The sequence below is a fragment of the Motacilla alba genome, chromosome 1A (genome assembly GCF_015832195.1).
Source record: "Motacilla alba alba isolate MOTALB_02 chromosome 1A, Motacilla_alba_V1.0_pri, whole genome shotgun sequence".
Classification (NCBI taxonomy): Eukaryota; Metazoa; Chordata; class Aves; order Passeriformes; family Motacillidae; genus Motacilla; species Motacilla alba.
The window spans coordinates 5969881-5996848 of record NC_052031.1 but is presented as its reverse complement, the minus strand read 5'-3'; the positions used below and the strand labels follow the sequence as shown (position 1 = coordinate 5996848).

The 26968-nt window shown below is 41.1% G+C and overlaps 1 protein-coding gene across 13 annotated transcripts in view; it reads right to left on the bottom strand.

The window, feature by feature from the left end:
* Nucleotides 1-26968, bottom strand: part of CELF2 (CUGBP Elav-like family member 2) — a 543235-nt gene that overhangs the window by 82468 nt on the left and 433799 nt on the right. For all 13 annotated transcript variants that reach the window (XM_038154615.1, XM_038154614.1, XM_038154616.1 and 10 more), the window contains one exon: nucleotides 15578-15660. In XM_038154615.1, coding sequence (XP_038010543.1) covers nucleotides 15578-15660 — 83 coding nt within the window. The remainder of the gene's footprint in view (nucleotides 1-15577; nucleotides 15661-26968) is intronic.

The window sequence follows — 26968 nt, the reverse complement described above, 5'->3', positions numbered from 1 at the left end:
ACTCAGTTATTTGCAATCCACTACACTCTGTGGTTTAAATTCAAGTTAAATTAAACATTAGTTAGGGAGACTAAAAACAATGCTGTGCTTTAAAATAATAACAAAATATCAATATTATTATTATTATAATCAATAATTCTTCATCTAGTGATCCTTTCCACATTCAGCTGTTCCTCCCATACATTTACTAATTAGGCTGTAACACTCAGTCTCTTTTAAATGTTGTACCCTCATACAGAAATTAAAAAGTTGGATATCATAGAAGTGGCCACTTCCTAGTGGATAAATAGCTACTGTTGCTCTTTTAGCAACTCTCCTCCATTTATTTAATTCCTTAATTTCTTACCTCCCACACTAATGGCAACAACTCCAGGGCACAGGCAAGCCAAATGAAGTGGAGATAAAGAAGGGGAGGTATGGCCAGAAATTGTCTCGTCAAAATCACATGGAAAGCAAAGTTATTAACTATCTTTTCTTCAAACAAATGAGCCTTTACAGAACCTATTCAATCCTAAAAATAGACATTAAGTGGGATTCTATAACTTGTTGGGAATAATGCCTTGGGGATATTTTGCATCATCCATGCTTAAAAAGCAAACCCATTAGACATCTGAGCAAAACATCAGATATTATTTTAACAGCAAGAGTTATCCATCTCATCGGCAGCAGCAATAACTTCTGTTGACATTTTGCCAACTGAAGTTTGCGTGTCAATGGGGTGGGGTGGGGAGATAACGGAAGTCTCCCTGTGACTTTAATTGACTGGGTTTTACCTCCCATTCAAGGTGATTGCAAGGGGCAAAAACCGCTGCCCAGGTTTGTAAGTGGAAAATGGAGCGCGGCGAGGCGGCGGCTTGCCCAGCGCCACGCAGGGAAGCTTGGCATGGCCTGGAATGAGGATCCAGGGGGAGGGAGCCGAGCTGTCCGCACTGCACCAGAGCCCAGGCTCCTCATGCTCTAATTGATTCCTCCCCCAACACCCCTGCGAGGTACTCGCTGCTGCTATCTCTCTGCAGCAGAAAGGAAGAAGGTGGTAAAAAGGCAGAAAGGCTCCATGTGATGCACCTGGAGTTATTCCACGATTGAAGCCAACTCTATCAAGCCAAAATCTTGTAATTTCATAATCAGATGTAGGTAAGACATTATTTAGCAGGTGTACTCCATACAAGCAGGGTTATTTTTTATAGTATTACTCCCTGGCTACCCTATTTGAGAGGTGACATAAGAACCTGAAGCAGTGATCCAGGGCTGCTGGAGGAACCAAATGCCGTCCAAGCTGTCGTGGCTTTGGGATGTCAGCTAATAACTAATGCAGCCTCGTTGTGCATTGGGTGGATTTGGCCAGAATGACCTAAGATGGCAGGACTCAATTCCCAGCATGACACAAGCCTTCCAGTCAGTGTCCCACTGGACATGACTCAAGTGTTCTGAAGATGTACTTTCTTCCATCTCCCCAGTTGGGCGTTTGTTTCCAGAAGTCAACAGGAGATTGAGACTTTAAAGGGAGAACTTTCCCTTCAAATCTAAGAACACCCCCTCCTCCCATATTAGTATTTGGAAAACAGAGCCAGAGCAAAGCCAAAACATGCTACCTATTAAGTCATCTTCTACGTAAAGTCTTCCCATGGGAATGACAGAGGTCCCTCAACCATCTTAAAAGGGGAAGGCAGCAATGCAGAGACTTGTTTTTTCTTGAGTGGTATGCAAAGGCAGATTTTACTTTTCTCCCAAATTCCCCACTTAGCACAGACTCTTGAGAGCATATTCAGGGAATTATGCCCTTCTCAGAATCTGTGAAAGCTAGAGAAGAATTCTCCATTTTAAAAAAAGACCTTTCCTGCTGCCAAATGAAAATATTCAAGTAGCTCAGTCTGCGGTCACCATTTTAGGGTGCTAATGCTCAAGCCTGGTCCACAGGAAACCCCTCCCTTTAGCCATAAATCCCTCTGATTCCACATCAACTTCTAGAATAAGTTTTAGAAATTTGTTAAGAAAACAAAGCAATCCTCTACCCTGTTCTTCTTCCCTAAAAGCAATCCTCTACCCTGTTCTTCTTCCCTAAAACCCAGTCCCTACCTAAAATAAGATAACTTTTCTTTCAGGCTACCAAGGACTGTGAAGAAATTTAGTTTAAATCATAGGTTTTTAAAATAATGCAACAGCTTTTTAATGCAAAACACAAGCTCGGTTCTGAGAGAGGCCAAAGTGACCAGGATATAAAATGCTTGTTTTGCAGGAGTTTTATTCAAAGACTTACGCTGTTCTGTGCTTGCTTGTTGTCCTCTGTGAACTATGCTCTGGGAAAACACCATGTGATTATGCTCATCAATATCCTCTACCTTTGCCAAGCTGGAATTCAGGAGATAACCCTTTAAAAGGAATGACTTGCGACAGCAACATTTCAGAAAGGCAAGAAAGCATAGTTAGGGGATCCTCTGTTTCTTTCACAGTGTTATCTCATCTACACTTATCTTCTTAATTTTTTTACTTTCACTCAATAGGAGTGAAACCAGCCTCAGCCACTCCCCCAGTTTCACATCACAGATTTTTCTGTTCATTTGCTAAGTGGATCTTCTGCCTGACTCTTTCTGCAGCATGGAAGGTCACCTTGATTCAACAACGCTCTTGGGCTCCTCTTCTGACAGAAACTAGAGTCTATTATTTTGTACAAAACTCAAATTCTAGGCTATGGGATTTTTTTTAATGTAAAGCTTTTTTAAAGTTCTGTTGGAAAGCTCTCCTATTTGCATTACAATGTACCAGCAAGAACATCTTATAGCTAAAAAGTGTGATTGAGGTAAGTCTAAAATAAGCTCCAAAAGCATCAAAATTATAAAATCTATTGAAATTTTACCTTTTAAATTAGAGCAAAGAGTACAATATATAGAAAAAGTTGGCCCTGATGATGTGGGGCCGCTGCCGTTTTCACTTAGCAAAGGTACAGAGAAGTTCTGAGTCCAGAATACATGTCTCGATTTACAATTCCCTCCTCCCCTGAAGGCAGACAGTCAAATTACTCCCTGTTACCAAACACAGACCAATCCAGATTTCTTGAAAGGTCAGATGTGAGCCCCAAACTACTTGTCAACATGCATGCCTCTAAATATTGCAGGGAATAGCCAAAGCATTCAGGTAGAAAAGAGGTTTTGAATTAAGATGTCAAAAATCCTACTCTCCTGACTGAGATCAGCTGGGGTATGTAGTACAGTTTTATTGTTGAACCAGCAGAGCCATAATATTTTAGGCCAAATGAGGATATGGCTCATAAATTCTATTTAAGCTCTCCATGAGCTGAAGTTACAGGAATTTTCCACGACTATCCAGTATCAGCATCCAAACTCTCAGTGTTATGCCAATAGTCTGCCCTGGCAAAATAATCTGGCTGTGGAGAGAGAATGAAAAAGATAGCTCGATATTCCATCCATCTATGAAAACACAATGATACTGCCACAAGTCTCCAGCCACAAGCACACACAAACACACACTGTCCACACAAAAATATGAATGTCTGGTTGGGTATACATACAGTTAGAAACACCAGTAAGAGTCACATTGAACAACCATGTTATTTTTAACCACCCTTTATATGAACTCATTCTCTTTAATTTTTTAGCATCTCTGTAGCTAATGTACTTTGCCAGTGCTTTCTTTGGGATAAGGAAAGTGGTTTGTATTCAAACTAAACAAGCACTATATATTTATAATGCTAATCTTCAGGAATTCTAGTGTGTTTGAATATTTCTGTCAATAGGTGTTTTGGAACGTGAAACAAATAAAAAAATAAATGGACAACATTAGCAGAAACATATATTTTTGAAGAATGAGTCCAGTTCCAGCTGGCTGTGGTGTTTGGACCAAGCTGTGATTAAGATTTCATTAGTAAAAGGGACAGTGCTAGGAAGAGTAAAGCCAAAATCAACCTGCCTCCACCCATCTGCAAAGCTCCAAACCAGCATCTGATCCCAAGCATGAACCTTAATGCCTGTGTCCAGAGACTGGGCCCCTTGATTCTTTTGAAAAAAAAGCAACAATGCTTCATTTAGTGTCTGTAAGCATCAGTATGTGAAAACTTGTCTTCTTTTACTTATTCTTTACTGCTACTGTACTAAATTAGAAATTTTCTCTGTCAATGCCCTGTGAGTAAGATCTTTATGTGCAACTCACCTAAAGGTCAAGGAAATCTCTTTGCAGGGATGGCTTCAGGTGGAACAGCTGGAGGCCACAGAGAGCTACCAGGAAGGTCCTCTGATAAAACCAACTGAGCTAAAAACTCTTACATCATTCATCCTCCCTGCTCCAAAGCTAGCATTTAGAGCTACTGGGAAGTCTTGAACTCCTGGTTTCTTGGCATATGCTACTTTTTCTGAGAGAGGCTAATGCAGCCTGAGGGCTGTTGCAGTGTCAGTGAAGCTATAGCAGAGGGCAAGGAAAGCACAGGGAAGGAGGAATGGGGGCAGAAAAGAAATTTTCCCCATGTCACACCCTCTATTTTTGGCTCTCATGTCAACAGGGAGGAAGACAAGTAGCAGACAATGAGGGCTGTCAGCTATCAGGCCACTATTAAACTGGGATAAATCCATGTCATTCTTTGCAAAATGACCAGGGTCACAACAGGCAAGGGACACGTCTGCCTAAACAACCCCCAGAGCCCTCCAGACACAAGTGTGTAAGCATAGCACTTAGACTGACTCTTAGCTCTTACTTAGCTCTTTTTGGTTAATCATATATTTTTGTACAAATAGGAGGATTCTATATTTACCCAGCATAGCAATTTCTTTCACTTCTTAGCAGTAGGAGAAATGAGAGATGAAAAAAATCCAGCAGCTCATCTCGAATGACTTAATGCCAATACAGGATTACTTCCTATCCCATATTTTCTAATACTTTCCTACCCCAAACACCCGTAAGGACTAGGATTTAACTTTGTATCCTTTAGAAGATTATTCTAATTGAGCAGATACTGGGTATTTTTTCCTGATACTTGATCTAGGCTTTATTTCACCTCTTACGATGGTAAATCCTTGGTTCTGTCTACAACCAAAATAATTCCCATTTTTCACTGGCATTTGGGCACTACTTGGCCCTGGAGGAAATAAATGCACCATCTTCATGGATGCTGCTGTGGATGCTGGGTGAGGTGCTCCCACAACAGCACTTATCCTCCTCTGTATTCTCTGCAATATTTGAAATTAATATACTGTATAATAATGCAGCACATTTTCCTCTAAGGTATTGTCAGCAATTTGCCACAAAATAGTATTAGTTACTGTCTGGTGGATACTTGCTCAAGTGATGATCTAGAAAACAAACTCCCTTCAATCATTTGAGCCACTCACAGCTGAATGGAAAGATAAAGGTGTCATATCCCTCACATCTCTGCATGAGGCTGCAATCTCTCTGAGTGATCCTGGCAGCACTAAGGAACATTGGGTCTTGTGTTTTCATGGTGGAATCAGGAGCTTCGGTTGTGAAGGTACCAGATTTTCAGTTCATAGGACCATATAATGGTTTGGGTTGGAAGGGACCTTGAGACTCATCCTCCCTGCCACAGGTGGGGGCACCTTCCACTACACCAGATTGCTCAAAGTTTTTAGTTTAAAACTAATCTTGTCCTCTGATTAGTGTCTTATTTTCCACAATCTTAATTTCTTCAACTCACAATCCTATGTTCTCTATCTTGAAATCAGTGAATAAGCCTCTATTCATACTTTCTTAGAGATCATTACAGACTTCTAATTATTCCTTTCAGACACAAGCTTCTTTTTTAGTTTCTTCCTCTGCTTTTTCCCTGTGTCTCTCCTTCAGAAGATAAAATTTCCACTTGCTGCAACTTGTAATGGTTGCAAGTGGGAATGGGTGAGCATTCCTAGGATGAATGACTGAGGCAGTGTATTAATGTGATTCCCTGATACATTGTAAATTCCATTTGCAAAGCAAAGTTCCTTATTTTAAGCCCTGCTTGCATATCCCCCACCCGCAATGGCAGATAGACCATCTCTGAGTTACAATGGGGTGAGAGCTGGGATTGACTGCAGACTGCTTTAATGCCACTCTTAATGACAACTTGTGAAGATTAGGAAGTTGTCAGAATCAGATATCAGCAAAAGCTCCAGCCGGCTTTGTGAAGTCAGTCTGAATTAATTAATGGGTAGCTTTCCTTTGATATCGCTTTGATATTTGGCTGCAGCTGGATAAAAATCAACCACAAAGGAAGCTACATTTTGTTTACCACTGCTTAAGATTCTGTTTAGCTCAATGTGATTTTTAAATTTTTTTTTGCAGTTTTTGCTTTCTTAACTTCCCTGGCACAAGGCAATAGATACAGGCTTTTGTTAATAAATGGAGTTATGGTGGCATCTTTTTCAATGGCTGTTTCTCTCTGCTCCTGCAGATAGTCAGGCTAGTGTCTGGTAGCAAAGCCATTACTGATTTCAGCTAAGCTGATGGAGAAAAGATGGACCATTCCAAAAGTGAGAAAAACATTAGCTTTCCCACTCTGTTAGTGCTTTTCCTGTTAAAAGGTATTTGACACTTTAAATGTAGAATCATAGAATCACAAAATCATAGAATCATTGAATAATAGAAAGGTTTAGGTTGCAAGAGACCTTAGGGACCATTTAATTTCAATCTCCTTCCAAGGGCAGGGTCTGTCCAAGCCTTGTTCAACCTAGCCTTGAACACTTCCAGGGATGGGGCATCCACAGCTTCTCTGGGCAATCTGTGCCAGTGCCTCCCCACTCACACAGTAAAGAATTTCTTCCTAATGTCTAATCTAAACCTACTCTCTTCCAGTTTAAACTCATTCCCCTGTGTCTTAATACTTGCTGTCTGCTTTAGAGGGTGCTGACCACTTGCTTCACACACTGCCAGCCTAAAATATAAGCTCTGCAACTACATGTCCTCCATGTCTTTCCAGGGTGGGAATTCACAGCCCATTTGAGCTTCTCTAAAGGTTTTGGATGTCTACCAAAACAATCAGATGAATATGCCTGTACCCCAACTGGTGCTTGCACCCAAATGAATCTCCATGTAGTTCTGGCAGCCCCAGTGGCCCCACTGGCCAGAGAAGAAAGGATTTCTCTGCACAGCACAGGGGAAGAGCAGACAAAAAAGTGGCTCTTCCAGCTAAGCTGATGAAGATGATAATTTCTTCCAGAGAATGAGCAAAAAATAAACGATCTCTCTGGGTCTGTGAAGAATGTTCTAAATTAGGCAGAATAAGATTGTCCACAGAGTGTTATTAGGGCAGGAGGCTCAATCAGGCCACCCAGTTTCACCTGTTTTTTGTAGTATTATGGGGTTTTTGAGCACAACAAAGAAGACAGAATTTCTGTTTTCTCTCTCATCATGTATACTGTCCCATTGCAGCACAGTGCATCTGCCCAGTGTGATCATGGGGGAAATCTGGCTGGGGCTACCTCAGCTTCCTGCACCACCACAGGAGTGCAAACGTACAATGAGCCAGCACTGCATCCCTTCAACAGCAGTGGACCACAGAGCAGAGGTGTTTGAAGGAAGCAGCACAGCTCACAGGGTTGGACACAATGGCAGGAGGATGCTGAACAAACATTCTATCTGATATAAACATGCCATGAGGCCCAGGCTCCTTAGTCATAACATAACTCAGATCCACGGGTACCAAACATTGCTATCAAGGCAGGTAAATAGCATCCAAGGGCACCTCTAATGATGTTGCTTCCTGATGCCTGCAACTCTGTTTATGATTTGCCTTTCTAATTTCACTATTGTAGGAGTAGTCAGACAGCTAGGAAGGCTCCCTGAACTAGTTTTTCATTACGAAGACAATTTTAATAGCTCGTGTCGGGGTGCTAATGAGGCTGACTGAAGCACCTGTACTTTCTGTTCCAGATAACAGAAAACAGCTAACACCAGCAGGAGGATAAATAGCTGTTTAAGAGAGTGCCTGGGCTATTGTCCTTAGCTAAGCACCCCACCTAAATCTTGGTGAGCTTTGCAATACCCTGGAGTACTCCAGTGATGGCTTCTTGATTTTCTTCAGAGATTTCCATTCTGAAGTGCACAGCAAAACGTTCTCCAAGTCAGCGATTTTTGGGCACCCAACATAAAAGTGATATCCTGCGAACTGATCCTCCACCCTCAGTGAGTAAGATTTCTAAGTTGGACAAAAAGGTCTAGAGGGATTTTGCAAAGTGATGACCTCAACTGGTCAGTCGTGGAAACCAGAGGTAAATCCCAGTGTCATGCGCCAGAATGGGGATGAGCTTCACATTAGTGAATTTTTCTGAGGTCAAGCTATTATTATGCATTACTTCCTTTCCATCTCAATATTATTATACTGCAAAACTGTGCAAAAAGAAAAAAAAAAAAAAAAGAAAGAAAAAATCCTGAACTACTCCAAGAATTCTCTAAAAAAGCTAGTGTGCATCTAACTGCTTTTGCAGCTGGGCCAATGTGCTGTTGCTTCTTAAACATCCTGATATGGATGTTTGGGGTGTGAACCAGCTCATTGATGCCCATGCCCTGTGCAGCCCTGCACTTCCTGACACACCACAGGTCATCACCACCCCCCAAGGCAGGTCAAGGTTTAGCCACCTTCTCTCAGTGCCTCAGCGATGGATCTTCCTGCACTTCCCTGTTCTTGGAGAGTCTCTTCCAAATGTTTGAAGGTTTTCCAAAGAACAAAATACTTACTAGAGCATGGACTCATATCCAGATAACACAGTACTTGAATCACTACCCTCAGTACCAGGAAACCAAGTGCTGTTCCTTGCTTTCTCTCACTCCCACCAGAATTTGATACTTTGATACAGCTGGAGCAGCTTCAAGAGGAGAAACAGTGACCCTAATCTTAACTAAGTCCAGTGGTGAAGGCTCTGTTAGGTCAATCCAAGCTAAATCCTTTCAGCAAACAAGGCAGAGAGGATATGAACTGCATTCTCCTTGCACACCAGAAAGTTATCCTAATGATGAGGCTGTGAATTTGGTGAAGGTTAATTTGACCCTCCATCCCTCAATGAGAAAAAGGGACAATATAAGTATGAACTAAATGTTTTGCTCAATTTGGAGAAGTTATTTTCACTTGGTCAATATTCCCCTCTCCCTACGCCTGCACAACACTCACTATTCTCCCCTTAAGCTGCAAGTTCAGCTACTTACAGAGATTCACTGGGTTCTAAGTCACTTTTTTCCATTTTATAAATCTGGGGCTGGTGATCCATTCTGTGTTTCAAAGCAATGGTAGGTGCAAACCCAACTTTTCTACTAAGGTATCTGAAATTAGTGCAAATATTCATTTTCACTGAAGTGGCATAGTCAGTGCAACATTTTTTTGAGGAGCATGGGTAGAAGTGATGTTTTTGAACAACAACAAAAAAAAATACCCACGCGTCTTTTGAGCTGGGCAAAGTGTATCATTAAGTAGGTTCTTTTGCACAGCATTTTAAAGGAAGGAATGGGCCAGATTAACTTTCTCAACATCATTGAGTGTCTTATAGCTCACCTCCTAGGAACAGCTGCTCCCTTGGAGTTCTCTTCTTTCCCACCTGGTATTTTTATCATTTAAGCAGTTCTATACTCTTTGGATCCTTCATTAAACATCATCATTGGCCATACTATATGGGTACTGAATTAGTTTAATTTGTCATCATAAATCAATCACTGCAAAGCCTTAACTAAGTTAATTGCTCTTTGAATTCCCCTTCTGTTTGTCAAAATCTCTCAGAGTCACTGATATATCATATTCAGGCTATTATTCAAATCATATTGGATGATTACCTTTTCATTACAGGTAATTTTTACATAATGTTCATATAGTACTGACAAATCATAAGGCTTAAAACAGAGAAGGGAACTGGATATTAAAACACTACTCCAGAAAGGAGAGTGTCAGGACAGTCATTAGAAAGGAGCTCATGATGTAAAGTGAGAACCAGAAATATATTTGGGGTTTTTTTGCTTCTTGTTGGACAAATGGTATTTTATCAGAAAATGAAAGAGGTTTCATAGTAAGTCACCATGGGTGCCTGCATTTTGGACCAGATTATTCTGATTATTATTTTTCATATTCTACACCCTTAAATCAACTTTGAGGTTTCCTTACATCCAGTACACAACCTGTGGGCAAAGTTCCCTCTAAGCCAGTCCTGCTTTCCTATGATGTAAAAAACATTTAATAAAACCAGTAGTGATGCTTACAATGTAAAGATTAAAAATGTTTTCCTTGGCAACATCTGGCAAAAAAGAAAGCCATGAATATTTTACAAATACAGTTCCTACAAAATCCACCTTGCTGTTAAAATATTAAGAGCTTTCTCAAAATGTTATTTCTTCCCTGTTAAACCCTTAATCAAATAAATTCATATAGCTAATGTCCTAATTTCATACCAGAACTTCAATACAAAAGGTTTGCTGCTACTTGGAATATATATGTATATCCCACTTGAAATAAGAACCATGTAAACCATGATTCTGTTAAAAGCATTGGAGTGCAGACTGTGGGCTGTTAATTATTTTTGTGATAATCTTAGGTAGGAGGATATATAAAAAAATGTACATAAAGACAACAAATGACCCTTGCCATGTCCAATAAATCTAACTTCAAATAAAGAACAAAGATTCCAAAGAGTTTTAGGCGTAGATTTTACAAATGGATGCCCATTGATTTCTGACTTCAAATAGCCTCTGCATGACATTAAAAGTGCATTTATTCAGCTATTTGGCTCCAAGAATCCAACCAACATATAGTGCTCTTGTGTTACCTCTCTGCACTTAACCCTTGCCAGGAAATCCTACCAGGTTCACTTGTCAGCAAAACAGAGCACATTCTGTTTTTAAAATAAAGCATGTTAAAACTAAAACAATGAACGAATGTCAGTGCCATAAAGGCAGTTAAAGCAGTCCCTGAATGCAGCTCTTTGAGGTTTGCCCTCTATACAGAAGCCAATTTTCACTAAGCAGCAAATTAGAGCATGGGGGAAGCAAGATTATTACATCTAACTGAAGGTACAGAATAAATTTAGATGGGTGGAATTTATTGGATTATTCTGTTTAGGGAATAGAAGTTAAACACCTCTAACGAAGCCAGAAGATTCTTAATGAAGATGAGACTAGTTAAGGCCTCAGTTCTACATCTCATCCCAAAGAAGCCCATTTCCAGGATCATTATTACATTCAAATTGAGATTTTCCCTTTTCTCCCTTTTGCCTTTTAAAACAAAATCCAAATGAACGCTCCAAGAAAACCAGACTCTAAGCTGAATAATATAAACCACATCCCTCTGAGCTATGAGGGTATCAGCAACCTGCTCTCATGCTATGTTTGAAAAGACACATCTGAAAATTCGCATTGTTCATTTGCAAGACATAAAAGCTACTTGTGATGCCAACACCAAGTAAACAGAAGAGAACTGTCCCTGTTTTGTGGATCTGTATCATATATCATAACAATGTGCCTGTATTTCTCAAACACTGAATATCTGCTTCTCTGCCTAGTAGCAATCGTACATAACAAGTGATATCTAAATACATATTTTGGGAAAGATAAAAGCTCCAATATATGACAAAGAATATTATGACTAACAGAGAGATTATATTAATCATGAATAAAAAGATGATGTTTGATCCTACTTGTGCAGAAAGTTTTAAATTTTTTTTTTAAAAATCTTTTAAATGAATTTCTATCCTGAGGAAAATGATTAAAACCAGAAAAGCCTTGAGATGTCAGCTGGTGACATGGTTTTCTTCTTTATCTTTCTTTTTTGTTGTTGTTGCTGTGAAAAAAAAAATCTGAGCGAATATAGCAAAGTGCATCATTAACTTCTTATTAATTTTATAATACAAAGGCAATTCAGTTAAAATAGTAGTGCTGCAACTTTAAATTACAGAACTAGCTTGGTATTTAATGAGAGATTTAGCACAGCGGGGTTTCTGTTAAATTAAGTTGTGCCTTCACATCACAGTGGGAAAACAGGTGTATATTGGTTTAGAATTATGGAAATGTTGACTAATTCCAAGGCTTGTAATCAAACAGCAAGGCACCCTGCAACATTTTCTTCCAAGATTCTGCATTAATCATTTATGTCTGGTCTTATTTTCTTCATGTCCACTAAAAGGGTGCAGCTCAAAGGAGCAGATCAAGCGCTGGTGTTTTCATGTCTCTGTTAAGGATGAGGTCCAGGCAAAAAGCAGAGATAGAGACATAGCACTGCAGGCTTTGCTCAAAAACCTACTTAAATTAAACTGAACATGCAGCCTTGGAAGGAGGATAAATTTCACATTAAACCCCCACTTTTTTGGCTTCACCAGTGCTGATCCAAAACCTGTTTACCAAGCTACCTGGATCAAGCCTGCATTTAAGAAATGAAGAGACTAAACCCAGAAATAATCTAGGCTCTAACAATAATGAACACAGAGCTATTCTCCTCCACACCTCTGCAGCACTGCAGGTTACACCTGAGCGCAGGTAAAACACAGATGAGTTCCAACAGCCACAGCATCCCTGCAGCCCCCTGCTCCTTCCTCTGCCAGCTTTCCTTACCTTACACTAATAAATCACCAGCCTTTGCCTGGGACTTTCCTCCTGGGCTATTTAAGCTGAGGCATGGTGATATTACAGCAAAAGGGGAAGGCACAGATTCTTTTGTTTCCAGGAGACATCTTATTACTGAACCTCCTACTGACCACACCTCGCTTACTGGCAGCAAGCTGACACTTGATGCCCAAATGAACCTGATCCAAATTCATCCCTTGGTGTAGCTCTGACAGAAGATTGCTTCCATTTGCTCTGAGACCATTTCTCACACAGAACTATCCACTACTGATTCCTGCCTGTTTGGTAAAAGCTGCTTAGCAGGCAAGAGGAACAATACAGAAATTGCTAAAATTCATAAAATGCATATAAGGAGAACCCTGCTAATGTAAAGTGTTTCCAGCACGTGTGCCACAACTTTAAAGAGTGCTTAAATGAAGTTATTTTGGGAATACACAGATGCAGCATAGCAGTATCTCCATATATGCTGAATGTCAGCATACTGCACGTGCAAAATATAGAATCTGTTATATAATATATGCTGAATCATTCTGAAAGACAAGTAGTAGCAATGTATTCAAGTTGCTTCTCTTTATTAGAGGCTTCCATTTAAAAAAGTAGGTATAACATAACAACTTATAGTAAAATCTAAACATCTCTGGCCGTATCAGGAGTATTTTTAAAGGCAAGGCCCCAGAGTCATGGGAATGCAGTGTCCATATTTCCTTAAAAGAAAACTTTGTAACCTCACAGTCAGGACAGGAAAAACAGCTTAGAAAGATAAACTTTAAATGACAAAGAGCTAGAGAGGGCTTTAGGAAAAAAAAATTTGAACCTTATTTTAAAATAACATCAAAAGGCACACTAGCATCTTTAACTGCTGCCTGCTCATTAGCTTGCAAAAATCAGGGAGAAAATGATGCCCTGCTGAAGTAAGATGCAATGCAGAGCTGAGCCAGCTTTGCCACCTGTATGTGAGGAAGCCAGAGAGTGAAACTGCCCCTCTAAGTCACCCATGGATAAATAACATCTCTCAAAACACAGCAAGCAGCTTGGGGGACTCAGGGAAGAACAGAGAAAACTAAAAGCAGCTGAGGGCTCTTGCTTTGTTTAGCCTGGAGAAAAGGAGACTTGGGTGACCTTACCACTCTCTTCAACTCCCTGACAGGAGGGTGCAGCCAGGCAACAGGATGAGAAGACATGTCTTCAAGCTGCACCAGGGGAGGTTCAGGTTGGACATGACAATGACCTTCTTCACTAAAAGGATGGTCAAGCTTTGGCTGCCCAGGGAAGTGGTGGAGTCATCATGCTTAGAAGAGTTCAAAAAAACAACTGGATGTGGCACTTAGCACTGTGATTTAATTGACATTGTGGTTTTTTGTCAAAGGTTGTACTCGATGATCTTGGAGATCTTTTCCAACCCTTATGACTCTGTGATTGTTTGATTCTAAACAGACCCTCTCTGCTTCTAAGGGGGGTGATGAGTAGATCTTGTGGTAGAGCTTGAGGGATGCTATCTGGACAGGGTGCTGCTCCAGCAACTTGGGATCACCTCCATCCCACCCAGCCAGTCCATACAGCCATTTGACTCAAAGCACGATGGACAGCAATCACTCACCGAGGTAGTTTAGGTGCAACACTGAATGGGGTTAGAGAGCTCTCATCCAAGGGCTCAGCATTTCCTGGCAGTGGGGATGGGAACCAACAGCTGGGGTTGCAGAGAGAGAAGGTGCTGAGGATCAGCTCAGCTCCAAAGGGTTCTCAAAGGGAGCTGTCCTTCAGAGCCTTCCTTTCTCTCTTGAGGATGGGACACCCATCCTCTACACTCTAAGGTGCTGAGACTCCCATGAGGCTTGTAAGGTCTTGGTACTGTCCCTTGCAAGGGCCAGTTGCTGGAAAACATCACTTGAAGTGCCACAACTTTTCTCAGGTTTTCCTACCTTTGCAGATTTCCTACTACCATTCCCAGCATTTTCATTGCAAATGACAGAGGACTCCCATTTTACCATTAGCAGGGCTCACAGGTAACTGTCCTATGACAGCACCTCTCAATGCTGGTCATTTCCATGACACATGAGGTGGCTTTCCTAACAGGAAATCACTTGCATAAAGTGAACTGGCCAGATATAATTTTTCAAACACAGAGTGTCCAATTTCACAGACAGTACATAAGAACTAAAGGAGATATTGGCCATATAACTGTCAGTCCAGGCAATGCTCTATTTATTTACACAGTCTACTTATTTATTTTCATGTCTGTAACCAGACACTACAAACATATACTTGAACACTTCTCCTACATCAAGAGGGAATATACCTCCATCCTTTATATTTTTTCACTTCCATCCTCAAAGAATAGAGCAGAAAAAATTAAAATGGTGGTACAATAAGATTTCAGAGTTTAGACATGGAATTACCAGTAATATACTTCTCTCTAGCCCTGTAATTTAAATATAAAACACCATAGGAAAATGCAAGATACAGTTTGCAGAAACACAACCACAACTGTTCTGAATGATGGTGCCAGTGGGAGCAGGTGGTGAGGAGAGGTGATGTCAGGAGACAGGATGACCCTGTGCAAGCAGCTACGTGGTACCACACTCCCCAACACCCTGAGATGTGCAGACAGTGCATTCAGGATGTTTAGAAACCATGTGGATAAAGGCTGCATTTAACAAATTTTGGCTGTGTTTTTTTCTTTTCCTCTTTCCCTTTTCAAACATGAAGCCCCAGTGGTGCAGTGTTTTTCTGCCGTATGTTTTCTCTCCTCTCTCCCTCCCTTCCCTCCCTCTTAAATAAATTTTAAAAAAGATCCACATTGCATTTTGGCCACTGTCTCTACTCAGCAGGAATCAGTACCTTTTCCAGCCAAAGGATTTTCTAGAGAACAGGAGCTGCCTTTGGACATGATGCCATTTCTGCAGGACTGGCACCAACACAGGACAGACCATCAGCTTAGCCACCCTCCTTGCAGAGATCAAGATCATTTGGGGCACCAAGCAGCATTGAGAGCAAAAGGGCTATTCTTCTGGCAATAAAATAATTAGGATCAAAAAGTAAGTGTACTCACCCCAGGTAAAGTTTTAATATTGTGCAGTGCATTCTGTGCCTCAAGAGCAGCTTTTCTTGTATAAAATGTTACGAAACAACAACCTATAGAGAGAAATGAAAAGCTTTCAGAAATTAGTGAGTATGATTTGTGAGAGTACAATAGGGAAGGAGAAAAAACAGTGGTTGAACAACACATTATGAAAGCTGGAAATGTGAATTATCCTGAGGCGCCTGAATGACATGAATAAAAGAAAGCTTGTATGATTTAAAATAAAAAGTCCCCCCCTGTGCATTGCATCTATAGCACACCTGCATTGTTAGTGAACTGTAATCACTTAGAAATTGTTAACCAAAATCCAATTGGCTTTGTACACTGTAAATAAGGTTATATTTTTCTGAAGGCTCCCCATTATACTTTGAATATAAGCAACATGGCAGGCTCAAGCAGCAGGAATTCATTGTTACATCCCAAGCAGAAAATCAGGCTAAAGCAGGACCTTATTTAATGGGCCTTATACAAAAGAGTGAAGGTTGGTTCCCCCATTTCTTTGAAACCAGGCAGGACTGGAGGTGGAACACTCATCTCCATTTCAAGAATGAAAAACAAGCTACAGGTGAATTCACCACTGCTGGGATAGTGGAGTATGCTGATGGCTGACAGCATTAAGGGAGGCTCTGCTCTCCCTGTATCTGCTGAATTTTCAGTCAAGCAGGTGGCTTTAGTAGCCTTAATCCTGCGGTTTCCCTTTTGACAGCATGGTCCAGCCAGGTGGTGTGTGGGACCAAACATGGGTTGCTGTCACTTTGTCCACTGCAAACATGTAAAGCAGCTTTTGCTGCAGCACACACAACCCAGGCAGCTCAACCAGCCCCAGGGTGAGCTCAGGGCTCACAGGCAGATCCTCAGGGAAGAGCTATAATGTCACAGGCAGGGGACAAAAAGCAAGGACCAGGGTTTGCCTGCAATGCCCCACAGCAATGAAGTCTGCTCCTTGACAGATGAGATGTTTGCTGCAGATGGGGTGTTTGGTGCCATGGGGAGAGGGAAAACATTCTGGGCAATGATGGCTGAGGGGCAGAAGTGGATCCTGAAGTAAAAATCTACTTCACATGAAACAGGACGATGCAGGTCTTACTGATGAATCAGAAAACAATCCTGTTCTCTTAATCACAGTCAGAGATTTGTTACAACTCCAGAGAAATGTCAAAACCAACCAGTAAATAAAAGAAACCCCGGCTCATGAGTCTTGGTGCTCCCTTGGAGCGTGGCACAGATAAAATAATCTGTGCTTCAGGCAGTGAGCAAAGCTTGTATCAGCTCCCTAATGTTGGCCAAGGTGAAACATCCCAGCCCACCTGACGTTCCTGCTTGTGTTCAACCCTGCAGCATCCCTGTAGTGGCAAAGGACAGAAGGAGAAGGTGTGCACAGCAGCCTGCAGCGAACATTGCAAGCAGCCATGTGGAGGTGGCCCACTTTGGAAAGAAGGGCTGAATCCAGAACGGCCCCTCCACTGCTCCTTGCTTGGCTCAAGCTGTGCATGGCATTGGGAATGCTCCCTCTGGCTCTGCAGCCAGGCCAGTGACAACCATTACCTCGGTAACAAGCAAAGGTGACCATGTATTGCCAGCTGGAACACAGCAAGTTTATCCCTAATACACAAAATCACTTGCAGGCACAGCAAAACATGGGCAGGCAGGTAATGCACTTAACACAGCTGAGAGGAACATTTTTCATACTGCCAACAGGTTCTTTAAAATTTCACACTTTAAGATGGAGATGGTTTAATAATTATTTCAGTAAGCAGGACATCATTTGCAGGGATGTGTGCTAGAGACAGGCACAGCCTGTTAAGATTTGTGTTTCCTGTAAGTGTTTGTAAACCTTCTGTTTCACTGGAAAATTCTGAAAATCTGAATTATTTTACCCCAGATGAAAATGAGAAAAAAAAATCCAAGTTTGTGACATTTCATAGTGTGATTTTGAGATGATATTGCAATATTTTTCTATCCTGTCAGCCAGCTCCAAGTCTATCTCCTATTGTTTCTTTGTTTGGTTTGTTAGCTTTTTAATATAAGGCTTTTTAACCAGGAGAGAGGATTCAGAGGGGAAAATATCAAGTTGTAATCACAACTTTGCAATTGCCATGTCCTTTTCCATGGGCCCGAAGAGTTTCATTTTAGATTTCAGCTCAGGGGGTTCATTCCGATAAGGAGAAATTTGAAATCTATTGGTTTATCATTCTTGGCACTACTTGAAAGAACTGCACTTGAAAGATGAATATGCTCTGAAATACCCTTTAACTGGTCATTTTTGGGAAGTAATAGCTCAGGAGAGAAAAATGTTTCTGCGAATGAGGGCCGGAAGAAACAGTAGCTTAATGGGAAACGTGCAGACATTTCAGGCAGGTTATCGGACCTTGACAAAAATAGAGACTTCTGAGCTCACAGACTGACACATCTGAAAATGCATATGGATAAAGTTTTTCTCAGGATGCATTTGGCTCATATCTTCTTAAATAAAACAAACCCCACAACAAGAGCTGGTTTGCTGTGGTTTGAGGGGGGCATGGACTTCCCACTCGTGGACACTTGAATTTGAAGGTATGTGCTACAGAGGTCAGGGCTGGACTCAAAAAAGAAAATAAGATAACAGAGAAGAACCAGAAAAGACAATAGTCCATGGTTCCCCAAGGAAATACTGTAGCTCAGCCTATGGATTTTCCAGGGGTGCTGCAGCCATGTTACACAAACTGCATTGAAAATGCCTCCAGTGTAAAATCCTTTTGGGTCAGTACATAGAAAAAGTACCTAATTCAGTTTTTTTCTGCAGGAATATTGGAGGGGAAGATGCCGGTGTAATAGGACAGAGCTAATCTGTGCTTTAGGAATGGTAGCTGTCCCCTGCTGAAAGGCAAAGAGGCAACAACCTTCCTCCCTCCCTCCATTTTACTAAAGAAAATGTAATATTGCCAAAGACAAACAAATGGCCCAGCTGGAAAAGAAAAACTATGTTTCCTACTGAAATAAAATGAAAAAATACAACCCTTCCCTTCAGACCCCACACAAATATAATCTTTGTTTCATCACCAACAAACTCGACAGCAGCTTGAACCACAACTAGACTTTTCTGACATCCAAATAACTCAGAGCCTGGCAGTGATAACCTTCTCCTCTCCTAGTCAGGACAACTTAAAAGGTGAATTGGTTTGTAGACATGGTTCTGCCAGTCCTCAATAGCCTGAAATACAGCCCAGTTTAGCTCCACATGGGTTAGTGTATTCTTGCCCACAGGCAGCGGAGCTCATCCTGCCAGTCAGTGCCTCCAGAGCAGCAAATCTCCCACGCTCTGCTAAGCTGGTTGTGCTCTACTTGGAACAGTATTTACTACAGCGTAAGGCATTTCTTCTTTGTACCTTGAAAAAAATACTGAATGAATCATGCAGATCCCTACAGTCCCTTAAGGACATCGGCAACAACTTCATGGCTATCCTGCCAGATGCTTGAACAGACTGAATAAAACCTGCCACTCCATGCTGCTCAGTGTTTAATGGCAACAAATGGGATGCCTGAGAACAACAGCAGGAAACAGCCCTACTTCTTAAGGCATCTGATGAGCAAACGCTGCAGTGTGGACACTACAATGTTCAACTTCAACACCTCATTAAAAAAAGGGAAAAGATCTCTTACTTCAGCTTGTTTTCACTCTCTCTCTCTCTCCCTCCCTTCCCCCCTCCCCCCTTCCCCTTTTTTTCTTTTTTCAAAGGAAATTTAGTGCCAGAGAAAGACCTCAAGGTCCCAGCCATTGGGAGAGAGTTGACACATTCAATTCTCCATGACACATTCAATTCACAAGCCCTTGCTCAGGCTGCCAAAGGCACCAATTAGCACCACTGGTAGAGATTTTATTTATTTAATTTCCACAGAAACCTGTTTAGCAAGACAGTGACAGGGACAAACAGCCTCATGTATGGCTAGAAACAGCTTTGCGTGAGTCACTGTCAAAGATGGCAGCAATGGATTACAGGGGAATCAAGCCATGGGTTCACTGAAGCCATCATTTAGAGGTTAGGAATGGGAAAAAGATCAAGTGGTAAGGACTTTCACACCACAGTAGCCATGGTTTGCTGCTGGCAGTGAACCTGGGTTTCTGAAGGAATTTGTGGAACTACGACAAATTGCAGTTTTCGCCACGAAACTTCAAGACATGCCATTCCTCCTGTAAGCAAGAGAATTTTTTCAAAGAGCTGTTAGTGACCCCATGCAATGGGGCTTCTCCTCCTGTTTGACTTCTGCTCTATGACCCAAATTTGCCTCCCAGCAGAGCAGTCATGGCTTTGTTAGGCTGCAAGATCCAGCTCTATGACATCTCCAGGAGCTCTGCTATGCCATTATTTTTGTCACTTTCTTCCAATTCAAACACAGACTAATTATGCTGTGAGAGCTGTTTACATTCCTAATTTTGAATAACTAACAAAGGGAAGCTCTCCCCCACTTGAAGATGTGGCTTACACAGTCCTCGTTGGCATTTAACGGCACTGGGATCTGTGTAAGAGGCTTAATCTCTCAGCCAGGATTTCATGCCTGAGTGAATATGGACACCTCCATCTTGCTTCGGGTGAGAAAAAGTCTTTTACAGCTCCTTAAACTGAATAGAAAATTCCTGTGTTAAAGTTACCAGGAATTACACATGTGCATCTATTTGAGAAAATAACCCTTGGATATGGACAGGAATTAAAACACATTCCACAAGATGCTCTGAGGTTTTGATTTGCTTGAAGAAAAATATTCTGTGATCTCCCAGGCCTGAAAATTTAACTTTTGGGAATTAAAAGAGAAAAGACACAGGAGGGGAAAAAAAAAGTCCAACCCATATTTATTGGTCTGATATATTAGTTTCTTTAGTTTTCAACTGTCAAAATTTGTCAGTTTGGATCTCTCCTGTGTTGTGCATATTATCACCTGCTGCCAGTACCTGAACCCTAACCATGGGGTATAGAAATACAAGAGCTTATCAGGGTGCCTGCAAAGCCTGCAACAACTTAAAAGTATGAAATTTGCTTTACCTTCTAGACTAATAAAATAAACACTTCAAAACAGCTATAATGATTATCTGATGATTGAACTCTGTATTCTTTTAGTGAGTAATGGAATACTGGCAGACAAATTCAATTCAAAATACATTCACATTCAGGACATCAACAAAGTCATCATGTTGTGAATTGAAAATTCTTTTAAAGGCTGCGTTTGAATTCTAAGGGGCTGACAGATCAAGGGACTGAAGGCCCTGGAAGGCTAAATGAGTGAAGTCCTGCTATGTTTCTTTCTTTCTGTGAATGAAGCTCACTTTTGTGTGTGCATTTGCAAGCAGAACAGGTGCTGGCTTCATACAAGCCTGGAATCTCAATGGGGACAGTAGCTTCTTGTCAATCCAGCACAGTTCAAGCTAGTTTAAGTTCAGGAGGATTTCTTTTTCTTGTTTTTTTCCCCACTCCAAATGTTTCTCTCCTGATTTCCACATTCACTCATCCACCACCAAAATTTAAAAACTACACTAATACAGGGCAGCCTTTAACAAGGTCTCTTGCATTCCAGCCATCCACCTGAACTCTGGAATACCTGCTCTGTACATCACAAAAAGCTGCCTGAACAGCACGATTTCCAACCAAACACACCAAGACCTGTAATTTCATTTTCCAAAAGCCAATGAAGACATTAAAATCTCTTTTCCACTAAAGCCACTGAGAAGACCTATTGCTACCAGGCATTCAGGTGTGTGGTTGGGCAATGAGATTTTTCACTTTGTTTACATTTTTTGCAGTGCAGTGGGAGCCTTGCCTGGCATTTCTTCTGTGCTACAGAAGTTAGTGCAATTAGCTAACCTGCACAGAAGACACTGGTCTAGTCTTAGGAGAGATGTTTCAAGTTTTAGAGATTTTGATTAGGTGGTTCCATGCAAAACCAGAGAAAACCATGAAGAGCAAATACAGACATTCCTGACAAAGACACCCAGAAATAAAAATCCTACTGTTTTTGAAACTCTGCTTATCAGAAGAAGGTGGCTAAGGCAGGGATGTGATTTGATTTCTACCTGCACTAGCCTCATGCTCTACTGCCTATGGAGTCATGGGAGAGTAAGATGGAAAGGATTCACTCCCGAAGCCATCCCTGCTAGAACTGCCGAATAAAGCAGAAACCAACCTTTAATGATGCCGCCTCCCAATTAGCTCAGGTTTGCTAATAGTTTGATATAATTGGCACCCTGATGGAAACCGTATTACAGTCCTGTCACCAGCCAGGAAATCGCATTGCCACTCTAATGACAGCACATATTATAGCAATGCCACTTCTAATATTAATACATTAGCTGAATGTAGGCAAGGGCTCACATGTGAGAAGGATTCACAGCTGGGACGTGCCAAATTCCACCCTGTGCTCTATTTTTCCTCCTGGTTACAGCATTCAGGGTGGCAGCGTCCCAGCCCCAGAGTGCCCCGCATCACACCGCTCACATTAAAGCACAAATGCTCCAGGCCGGTAACAGCCCCGTAAATGGCCACTGAAAAATGATCCCACGGAGCTCAATTTTTTCTCTCCATGCCTTGCAAGTTATGACGGCCTTTCTGTTAATTGGCCACAAGTCCTAGTTTGCTGTCAGCCTTCAGCTGCACCAGGGAGCTCTTTTGGAGGAGTCGCACTCTGTCATTCCTGTACCCTTGTGAATACAAATGCTCTCTATAAATGTCCTCTGCCTACAAAATGGAAGTGTTTTGGTTTTTGTTGGTTTTTTTTTTTTTGTTGGGTTTTTTTCTTTTTTTTTTTTCTTTTTTTTTTTCCTTTTTTTGACCTAGATTATATTTGCTGCATTTTCAAGCCTTTTGGGAAAGCAACTAAGAACTAATATGCACTGGTTCATGTCCCACAACACTTCCCTACCCATTATTATGTAAATTTTGACTAAAGTGCGACACAGATAGAAAAGATATCAAGGGCAAAATTGCCAGAATCTACTTTTCTTGCTCTCTGAAATAAGCCACTTACATTAAACAGTTTTAAATGGCTAATAGCTGTACAAGTATCTGAAGAATTTCAATGTACAATTTTTCATACAGGACAATGACAGCTTTTGCAAATTCCTGAACTCTCCTGCTGCCAGTGTAATGACTAGGAAGCAATTGGCCAGCATGCTGGAACTGTCTGTTTTACTTCTGAAGGAAGGGGCCAACTTCCACACCTGCAGCTTGGCAATGCTCATATGATATCTGCTACTAGATGGTGATAAAGGAGTAAAAAAAAAAAAAAAAAAAAAAGCAGATGCAGAATTAGATTCTATACATGGTGGCAGGGTAAATAAATACACACAAGTCAGGTTTAAAGCATCAAGGCAATTTTATATCATTACAAACTAATCTGTCTCTAAAGAAACCATCCCTGCCTGCTGGGATGGAAGCTGAGCTTTATTGGTCTGGGCTGAGTAGTGGATGAGAGACATTGCAACACAAACTCAGGAAGTGCTGTGAAGACAGAGCTGAACAGTCAGTGGCCCTGAACCAGCACATGAGCCCTGCATTAACACCCTGATCTGCAGGAGAGCTGGCTTGGAATGTTCCTCCTTTGCCAGGCCATCCAAGCACCCACCCAGTGTAAATCCCTAGGGAAAACCATGAGATGGATGGCAGTCAGACAATCAGTGGGAAAATCAAAGCGGCAGCTCAGTGCCTCCCGTCGAGTCCATGTTTGGTCTGTTCATGTTTCTAGATCTCAGGGGTGGAGAGTAATTGGGATCTTACACATCAGTCCATATGGGTTACAATAAAAACTGCTTGTCTGAACTTTTGGACAAGAAATTCTCAAGTAAGTAGGACAGCAGTGGCAGAGGGTGGGGAAATGACAATCCAGCCTCTAGCTCTGAGAGGGGGTGTCCTATAGGAAGTTACTGCACTTCCCACTTGTAAAATATAGGAAAGAATATACACAAAATACAAGGATTTTTAAAAAAACTTGAAATAGTTGAATAGTCACTTGAATAGTTGAATAGTCAGTATGTATATATATTGTATCAAGAAAGAAATCTTGAAATTGGGAAGACACCAAAATGAAACAACAAAAATGAAAATACAAATAATTATGTATTTCTTTTACTGCCTTCTTGTAATGACCCCTTTACATTTTTTTTTCTTATTTTCCTTCTTATTCTTGCACTAATGCTTCTTAATCTTTAATTCACTTTCTTCATCCCTCAAATAAATTCTTATTCTTTTCTTCATAGCAGATGGTTATTCCTTCCCTTTTCTTTAGCCAGGTAACAATTACTGACTTGAGTTTACTGGCTTTAAAATGAACTAACATGTCCTTTGTACAAGTTAACCCCTAAGTCTGACCATCTGCTAAATACATCTTTGGATGCAGTAGAGAGAGAGGGTTCAGAGAACAGATGCATTAAAAAAATAGAAACACAAAATTAAGATTTAATCCATTATTGCACCAGAAAACTTCTGTGACACTGTATCTCAGTTCAAAAAGACTCTACAAAGATTATGTTTACATAAATTAACATAGGCAGGGACATATCTTTCCCTGATGTAATTTCAAAAGCCCCATTGTCTCCCGCCCTGGCACTCACTAGTAGCAAATCAAACTTCCCAGCACACATGTCTTATAGTCCTGGATTTCCTTTTATTTTTTTCTTTCACTTGAATGCTTGAGAAAGATCACTGAAAACTGGCTTTTCCTGATAAGACTTCCAGATCACTGCTCTGATGAAACCTCTAATTGCACTGTGACTCCTGAGAAGCCACTTGAGTCCTAGTTCAACTAGGAGGCAACTCTGTAGGGAAAAATACTCAGAATAGAAGAGCTTTACCATAAAACTACCCCTTCAAAAGAATCAAATCTTTGGGAGTTTTTTGCAATTTATAAACTTTCCCTATGAAATACCTATGTTCTGTGCTGGAAATTATCTTTATTGGTTAAATGCCTAAGGCATCCTGGGCTGCATCAGGCAGAGCAGGTCAGTGGAGGTGATCGTTGCTCTCTGCTCAGCCCTGCTGAGACATATATGGGGTTCTGGATTTTCTTCTTTTTCCCCAGTAAAAAGATGTGGACATACTGGAGGCTGTCTTGTGAAGGACCATGAAGATCAGGAAGGGTCTGAAGCATCTCTCATATGAAAAGCAACTGAGAGAGCTGGGACTGCTCAGCCTGGAGAAGAAAACATTGGAGGAAGATAAAAGACTTCTAAGTGGTCCAATGACAGGACAAGAGGCCATGGCCACCAATTAAAATACAGGAAATTCCATTTAAAAATAAGGAGCAACACTTTTAGTGTAAAGGTGCTCAAACACTGGCATGGTTTGTCCAAACAGGTTGTGGACTCTCTCCATCCCTGGAGATATTAAATCCTGCCAGGACACAGCTCTGAGAAACCTGCTGTAGATGACCCTGCTTTGAGCTGGAGTTGGATAAGATGAATCCCAGAGGCTCTTTCGGACCTCAGCCAGCTTGTGATTCTGTGAAATGCCAATGAAGGAATTTAGCAGGCTTCTGGCAACAACCCTCCTAACACAGCTTAACTTCCCCAGAAATATACTGCAAGCTTATTTAACTCTAGCAGACAACATCAGTTAAATTACTGTTTTATTGTTGTACGCATCAATTGGGAACCAGCAAATTTCACACACTAGATGAGTTTTTTCATAGCAAGAACACAGGAATTAGTTTGGTTTTTTTTCTTTTTCTTAGAGAAACAGAATCAGATATCTTGTAGCACCTTCTAGTACCTAAAGAGAACCAAGATATGGCTGGAGAGGGACTTTGACAAGGGCGCGTAGTGATAGGACAAGGGAGAATGGCTTCAAACTAAAAGAGGGCAGGTTTCAATGGGGTACAAGGAAGAAATTCTTTACTGTGTGGCCAGTGAGACAGTGGAACAGCTTGCTCAGAGAAACTGTGGATCCCTGGAAGTGTTCAAGGCCAGACTGGATGGAGTTTTGAGCAACCTAGTCTAGTGGAAGGTGTCCCTGCCCACAACAGGATGGTTGGAATGAGATGATCTTTAAGGCCCCTTCCACCCCAGACCACTTTATGCTTTCTGTGGTGATTCTATGAACAGCCCAGCATGGCAGGTATTGCAAATAAAAATGTCTTGTGTCATACCTTGTTTTTAGAAACATATCAATAGATTTATGAATTAATGATAACACAATGCATTTTTCTAAAGTTGCAGTTCATCCAGTCATGTTGTATCTGTTTTTTAAACCCCACTGACTGCTCTAAACCTGTCAGCTTGTGTCTTCTAAGGACAGCATAGGGAAAACCAGAACTAGCAGTACAAAGAGAAAAAAAAGAAAAAGGGTCAGGGAGAAGGTGTTATAAAAGGTACATTGTGGAAAGATTGCTATTGCTGACACTTCTCTCATTTACAAAACAACAACAAAACCTCAACCCTACCCAGAAACCTGTCAAGAACATTGTGCATGGGGTGTTTTCAACATTTAGCTGGATTTGGAAGAGTTGGATACCATTTTTGCAAGAGAATCTAAAATCTGACCTTGGATAACTCATTTCTAGGAATAGGATGTTTAAGTTCTTCTGAAAATAACACTCAATGCCCATCTGAATCTTTCAATACCTAAATGCTTTTGAACAATCTGGCCTTTCATCTCCCTGTGCTCTAGCTTTTTCTTGTTAAATAGAAAGAATAAAATGTTCTGAACTCAAAGGAGTACTCTGAAGAAACCATGAAAAAATAGAAATTCAGGTAAAAAGACACAGCTATCGTAGTGACAATGAGTAACAGCAGAGCCCTACGTGCCAGCGCTGCGCCCATCTGACTCATTGCAGTCTGTCACACTTCCCCTGAAAGATACCTTATAGGAAAGGGAAGAAATCAATACAAGACATTTGAGATGGCTTAAGGGATGCTTGAGTAGCATGGGAAGAAATTCTGCAATAAATATTGCCTCTAAGTGCCCTGAACTTGAATCAACAAATTACTGTTTCCTCCAACACCTCCCCTGCCCCTTATTTTGCTGCTTGTGTCCAAGTCACCAAGCTGTGGGCTCCACTCTCTGCTGGTGGAAGAACTGGCAAAGCCTCTACTCTGAGTCTTGACTGGCTACAACATACACACTATTTTAATGGAGATAATTTTCAACTATTTTAATTTTTTTTCCCTGATAAATACATTTCCCCATCTTTAAAACCCAGGTCTAAATCCATTCTCTGAATCTGTTACACTCCCTGCTCCCTCTGCCCAAGACGCAGTCAAACACTTTCAACTCTTTCTCGACTTCAACATCATGAACCCTTGCACATCTCATATTGATTTCTAGGCATCCACAGCTTCACTCTCACAGGGTCACAGCACATGTCAAATCTTTCTTGCATTGCACCTTCAAGCAGTGTTTCATC